Raw genomic sequence first — 6,980 nt, forward strand, 5'->3', positions numbered from 1 at the left:
CTGCTGTACCACCACTGAGTGGCCGGGTCACCGGCTCAGATCCTCAGCAAAAACCTGAGTATGCATTGCACCTGCTGCCTAATTATACTCGCACTGCGATCAGCGGAAGCTGGATGCAATCATTGGATGCCGATGTGCAATGGCTCGTTTAGTTTACACTCAAAGTGGATTGGTCTATTTAAACGAGATCCCAATTCGTCGGTCATTACCAATGTGACATCTCTGTTCCCTCCTTCAGGGAACGAGGGTTACATACGTAACCGAGACGTTTTTGCCTGCAGTGTCTCCCCTTAATTGATTGATTGATTTATAATTTACAGTTTTTAATTTATTAATTTGTATTTATTTGTGTTTTTTTTTCATTTTTAAGTAATTTATTTACTTTTGACTTTATATATTTATTCATATTGTTGTTGTTTTTTTTACTTCACTTATTTCTTTAGTTTTGATTTACTGTTTTAATTTTTTTTTTTTCATTGACTTTATTTATTCATTCTTTTATTTTTGATGTATTTTATTTATTTGTTTGTTTGTTTGTTTGCTTTTTAGCCTGATTCTTTGTATTTAAGGCAAAGTAATGTTCCTACCTCACATAAATATACAATTAGTATTGATTATGCATTGAAACATAAATAGTTTGATCTTATTGTGTAAACTGAAGAAGTACTTCTTTCTAAAGAAAGAAAAAAAAACATTGAGTGTTCCTGCCATCTGACCATGGTGACAAGAAGTTTCCCTTTCACGGTGAAGGTTTCACTTTTTTAGGTTTTTATTTTATTTATTTTTTATTCCTGCAAGCCACTGCGATGTATTTAGACACTTTTAAATCAATCCTATTGAAAGAGTTAATTGTATTTATTTATTTAGTCATTCTTAGTATTTTTTAAGTTGTTTTGTTTGGGTTGTTCCTGTCTTGTTATGGGGCAAGCCTCTGAAATAGACTTTAAAAAGAGGAAGGAAAACACTGTAAAACAGCAGAAGAACATTTTCAGCTTGCATTTTCAGTTCACTCTGCTGGAATCTATTGACTGAAACCACAACACGGTAAGAGTTACATTCATTCAGTAATAAATACTGTCACTAAAATAATAATAATAATAATAATAATAATAATAATAATAATAAAGTGAGAGACAAGTGAAAGTAATTTTCTTTTCATAACCTCTGAACATCTAGTGCTTATGTGTACTTGAGTTTCAAAAGTGTAAAACTTCTAACAGTGCAGATATTAAATGAGTTTTATCATTGTTTACAATGTCTATTGTACAGTGTACTACTTTTGTTGTTATTATGTTTATGAAACTAAAGATGAGGTATTGTACTGTTGTATTATATTTTCCTGCAGTGATGTCATTGCTCATGGCTCCTCTACCTCTGATGTTTCTGCTCATGATTCCAGGTGAGCCTCTCTTTAATAAAACTTTAAGACATTACGATTTATTGAACTTTTATGGTCCTGTTTGATTTAAAGACTAGTGTTTTCCTTATTTTTTTTCACAAATGTTGTGTTTGAGGAGTTTATGGTCAGAATTGGGGTGTGCATTATGGCTCTTCACACATCTGTGCACTAAAGGACTCATCAGTGATAATGAGCTGCACTTATACATACCCTACTGGACTTCAGATCAAGAAAGTGTTCTGGACCAAAGCACTTGTTAAAAATGCTGATAATGAGTTTCCAGATCTGTCTGAGGATACAGAATACAGTCAGAGGCTTCAGTATCTGGGAGATAAACAGCAGAGCTGCACCATCAGACTGAGTCATGTCACACAGAAGGACGAACACATGTACTATTTCAGATTCATCACTGATAAAGATAATGGAAAATGGCGTGGCGAACCAGGAGTGACTCTTACTGTGACAGGTGACTTTAATGAAATGTCACTCTTCTTCTGTGCATTACGTTGTGTAATAATCAGTGTATGACAGCAGCACTAGATATAATGTGTGTGTTGTGTTCAGATCTTCAGGTGGAGGCTCCTGAGAGAGTGACAGAGGGAGATTCAGTGCGTCTGACATGTAAAAGCAGCTGCACTCTGACTGACAGAGCAACATTCATCTGGTACAGAAACTCACAGCCATTAACTGAGAGAAGAGACAGAAACAATCAACTCCTGCTGCAGCCAGTCAGAAGAGAGGATGCAGGCAGATACAGCTGTGCTCTACATGAACACACTTACATCTCTCCTGCTGTTCATCTCAATGTCACGTGTGAGTATATTCTATAAAGGTTTCATTCAAACTCACTGGACCCTCCTTTTCTTTAAAAAAGCATAAATCAGATTTACAGTCAGTACGTTTACATGGACAACAGTATACCGATATTAACACGATTAAGACAATACTCTGATTAAGAATCTACCATGTAAACAGAGATTTTTGTTTACCTTAATCGAGCTAAAGTCATACTCGAAGTGAACACAAATCAAATTAAGACGTGGAGTATTTCTATTTTAGTCGCTTATCGAAGTGCAGTATTGACATGTAAACACCTTAATCACACGGTTACTGTCATGTAGGTGTCAACCAGTGGTCAACCGTTTGACAGCAAAAAAAGTGCAAAACTGTATATGTTACCATGATGAAGACGAACTGTATGTTGATGCGTGAAATTCTGTAGGGAATGTCGGATGATGTCGCATGGGGACGTAATGACGTGTGCCGGTAATCGATCTACGTACTATAACAGGGGTGGCAAACTCCGGTCTTGGAGAGCCTCAGTCCTGCAGACATAAGCTTCAACCCATAAACGTTAAAAATGCTCACTATTTCAATAGTACAGCCACTAGACGTGAACAATATTCATGTTAACATGATTTTAGGGCATGACAACTTTGTTCCATGCCATGACAACGCAAAGGTGCGGTCACCTTTATAATTGCTCGGCAAAATTATGTGGGTTAAATCCACTCATATAGGAATCAGCACTTGATCAAGCGTTTTCAATTCATTCCTATGGAAGAGGAGCTTCAGGCTCGTGTGAGAGCAGCCGAGAGCAAAAACAAGGGTGGCATTCACTTATGAGAGTGTATGGCATAGGTATTCAAAACAGAGGAAATAAACAGCTTATAATGATGCTCCTTAAAGATAACCCAAATAGTTTTAGATGAACAGATCTGAACATTGGTAGGTTCCTAATAAGGACAATTCATGGTAGTTGTGGGAAGCATTTTTTTCTGACTTTCTATTGCTTTTGTATTGTGTTACCTCTGTAAGTCTCTGCATGTCTGTGGACTCTGTGTATTCTTTTAGTATAGTGGATTTTTGTGCACATTTGGTTGGTTGGGTTGTTGTATGACCACAGGGAATTATGCCATACCCTAGGTTTTTGTGAAACACTGCCACTGGTCAAAAAGATTGAGCAATGCTCGACTTCATGCGAATATCAAGCATAAACCACGTGCCAGCCAAAGGCTGCGAGGTTCAGATAGTGACGCTTGTCTTGAGTGTGCAAATAGTGCTGAGTTTATGCTGGATTTAGTGCAGAAATCACATTGTTTATAGTGTCAAATGTGTAAATGTTAAATGTTATACTGGCTGGGTTTTCGAAAGTGTATTAAACTTATCTTTACTTTGGGCATTCGGAAACAAAGCTTACCCAACTATAGGAATGACCCCTCACAGATACACACAATTACAGCTGGGTAAGCTTTGTTTCCGAATGCCCATATGTAGATACATAATATGTTCTCTAGATCACAGCAAAATCCCCGGTGTTAAATTAACATGGCTCAGTGTTTCTATGAGTCCACACTCAAGGGATAGTTCACCCAAAACTCAAAATGACCCCATGATTTACTCATCCTCAAGCCATCCTAGGTGTGTATGACTTTCTTCATTCAGACGAATACAATCAGAATTATATTTAAAAAAATGTCCTGGCTCTTCCAAGCTTTATAATCGCAGTGAATGGGTGATATTCAATAGTCCAATAGTGTTGTGAATTTGACTCATTTGTTCTTATTTTTCTTTGTACTTCATCTCCCACAGTTCCTAGTAAAATACATTCCCATATATGCTGCACTACAATACCCATACTCCCCTGGTTAAGGTCTATAAATAGACCGCACTTCCATCCTTTGTTTCCTTTTGCATTGGTGAGGCGTGGGTGCTTGAATGGACACCCACCCAACCATGTCCTTTGAGTCTTTTTCCTTAGGATGTGTTAATGACTTAAGACCATCCTGTTCATCCTGTTAGTCCTGTTCTTCTCTCAACATCTGACAATTTACATCTTGTGAATCTGCTCTGTGTGAATTTGTGAACTTCATGACATGAAAATTACTTAAGACTTAAGCTTCTTCAATTCAATGGAATAAAAAAGAGCAAAGGACTGGTGTTTTTCCAGTTTTTCGATCAGACACGCCACCAAGTTTCTACAACTTTAATGAACTTTGGATACTTTTAACATCTTATATCCAAAAAATAAAAGTCCAATAAACTATGCCAATCCATCATTAAATGTGCTCCACACAGCTTCTTTTCTTTTCTTTTCTTTTCTTTCCTTTCCTTTTCGTGTGTGCGGTAACCAGTTTTGTTGCATGAAACTTATTACCACACACACATGAAAAAAAAAAAACTGTAAATTTTGTCCCATGATGGGAGAACTAAATTTCATGTTGCTAATTGTTTGAATGTGAAGCAATGCCAGACCCAGATCATATGTGCAAAATGCATCAGACTATTTGAGTTAGGAAAGTCCAGCTGGTCACATTTATATATCTAATGTTCATGCTTTGACACTGACTTCATACTGTAGTACTGCATGAACGGTACTATACTTCTTCCGTAGATCCTCCAGAGAATCCTGTGATCTTCATCAGTCCATGTTGTGAAATAGTGGAGGGTGATTCAGTGACTCTGAGCTGCATCAGTGATTCAAACCCACCTGCAGATATCAGCTGGTTTAAAAGAGGAATGTTTGTAGGATTTGGAATAAACTACAACATCTCAAAGATCAGCTCTGATCACAGTGAAGAATACAAGTGCAAGTCCAGAAATAAACATGGAGAGAAATACTCTGATGCTGCGACTTTAAACATCATGTGTGAGTTAATGATGGTTCAGTAACTGTGATATTTAATCTTCTGTGATGTCAAATGTATTGTGATTGTTAGTAATATCAATGATTTTTGGTTTGTTTTAGATCCTCCCAGGAACGTCTCAGTGTCTATAAATGGATCTGGTGAAGTAGAAGAAGATTCAGTGACTCTGAGCTGCAGCAGTGATTCAAACCCACCTGCAGAAATCAGCTGGTTTAAGGAGAATCAAAGCTCAGCTGTTGGATCTGGACAGAGTTTCAGTGCACTACAGAGTGGCCGCTTCTACTGTGAGGCTCACAATCAACATGGATCTCAGAGATCAGCAGTTTTATCAGTGACCGGTGACATTTTTATTTTATAAAGGGTTCAAGAAAGTTGTGTAGCTTTGAGAGTCAATGTTAACTCATGTTCTTCATCTTTCAGTGTATCGTAGTCTGGGTTGGCCTGTCTGGTTGGGAATCACAGTCACGTGTGTAGGATTATTCATCATTATCATTATCATCGTGTTCATAATGTAAGTTTGATTCTCAATTGCAGTGCAGGTGGAATTTCCCCATGTGATTATTAGTAATTAATCTTTAAAACACAACTTACAATTGTTAATGTCTATAAAACCAGGAGAAAACGAAGAGGTGCAAAAGCTGAAGTCGTCACAGTAAAACAGGTGAATCATCCAGACCTGACTGGAAATATTTGTCATGTACTTTTAGCTAGGTTTCATATGTGTAATAATTAATTTTCTTTCATTTCAGGATGATCTGTACTCTAACGTAAACGAGAGGGATGCTCACATGTCTGAATCAGCCGTTTGTGATGATGCTCCGTATGCCAGCGTTTCATACAGCACACCCAGAAGAGACGGAAACGAAGACGCTGAGGAGATCCAGTACGTGACCGTCCAACATCACAAAACCAAACCGATGCAGAGAGCAGAGGAGAACGAAAACCAGTACGGCAATCTCAGGATTCACCAGCCTGGTGCTGCCATGAGGTGCTCAAATACAACTCCTGTCTTCATCTGCTCTGTTATGATAATGATGAAAGGAGAAATGTATAGTTCTTTAAACTTGGACCTGAATAATGCTAAATCAGAAACGTGACATACAAGATGGCTGTATTTTTTTAAATGACTTCATCATCATGTAATCTGATGCATAACATCAGTGTGTTTCTGTTTTTTCTTGATTTTATTTTGTTTTAGGCGATCAGATGTGAAGACTGTGGAAGAGGACTCTGCGATCTACAGCAGCGTCAAATGAATGACAGACCAAGTACTTCGGACTCAAATCTGTAGTTAGACCTGACGACCCTTCTCCAAAAGCCACAAATATTTGCTGAATATGAACAAATATTAATTAATGTCCTTGAAAGTTTGGCTGTTTAATTTAGCATGCAGTTGAACTAAATTTATGGCATATTATTTATTAAATCAGGTGAACAGATGAGCAGGAAACAAAAAAGCCAAAACTAAAAAAGATATTGTGATGTGGCGTGGTAATGTGTTTGTTAAAGATTTTGACTTTTGATTGCAAACGTTTCTGTGACCAAATAAATGAACGTATCAATTTAATCGAGCTCAAGCTCCAGTTGATCATGATTTCAGTTCTTTAAATCTTTATTTACTTCTATTGTAGCCCAGGCAGTCAATTCCAGATCATTGCAGAGCTGAACTCAAAGCAAAATACCTAGTTGTAATCATTGCCTTGTGAGCTGCACTAAACAGTGTTAAACGCAAAACACATAAATAAATAGCGTGCCATATGTGATTGCTGGGTTACTATTAATATCCTGTTTGTATGGGGTCTATCACAACAAAATCTGCAAATTGAAATGATGTATGTTTAACACTAGAACCACCAGAGGTCGATGTATACCTAAAAGCGCCAGCAGGAAAATTTTACCCACGCACATGACAGCTGTTTTTGAATGGCTAAAGA

At 37.4% G+C, this 6,980-nt stretch overlaps 1 protein-coding gene across 1 annotated transcript; it reads left to right on the forward strand.

Annotated features, from left to right (window-relative positions):
• Positions 1–1,347: 1,347 nt before the first annotated feature.
• Positions 1,348–6,310, forward strand: LOC107575480 (sialoadhesin-like). The gene is made up of 9 exons (XM_016261851.1): positions 1,348–1,399; positions 1,515–1,865; positions 1,964–2,212; positions 4,794–5,048; positions 5,148–5,384; positions 5,467–5,557; positions 5,662–5,707; positions 5,796–6,034; positions 6,245–6,310. The coding sequence occupies exons 1-9, from the start codon at positions 1,348–1,350 to the stop codon at positions 6,300–6,302; spliced, it is 1,578 nt and encodes a 525-aa protein (XP_016117337.1). The 3' UTR covers positions 6,303–6,310.
• Positions 6,311–6,980: the final 670 nt, after the last annotated feature.

The sequence above is a fragment of the Sinocyclocheilus grahami genome, unplaced genomic scaffold (assembly GCF_001515645.1).
Source record: "Sinocyclocheilus grahami isolate Dianchi unplaced genomic scaffold, SAMN03320097.WGS_v1.1 scaffold2669.1, whole genome shotgun sequence".
Classification (NCBI taxonomy): domain Eukaryota; kingdom Metazoa; phylum Chordata; class Actinopteri; order Cypriniformes; family Cyprinidae; genus Sinocyclocheilus; species Sinocyclocheilus grahami.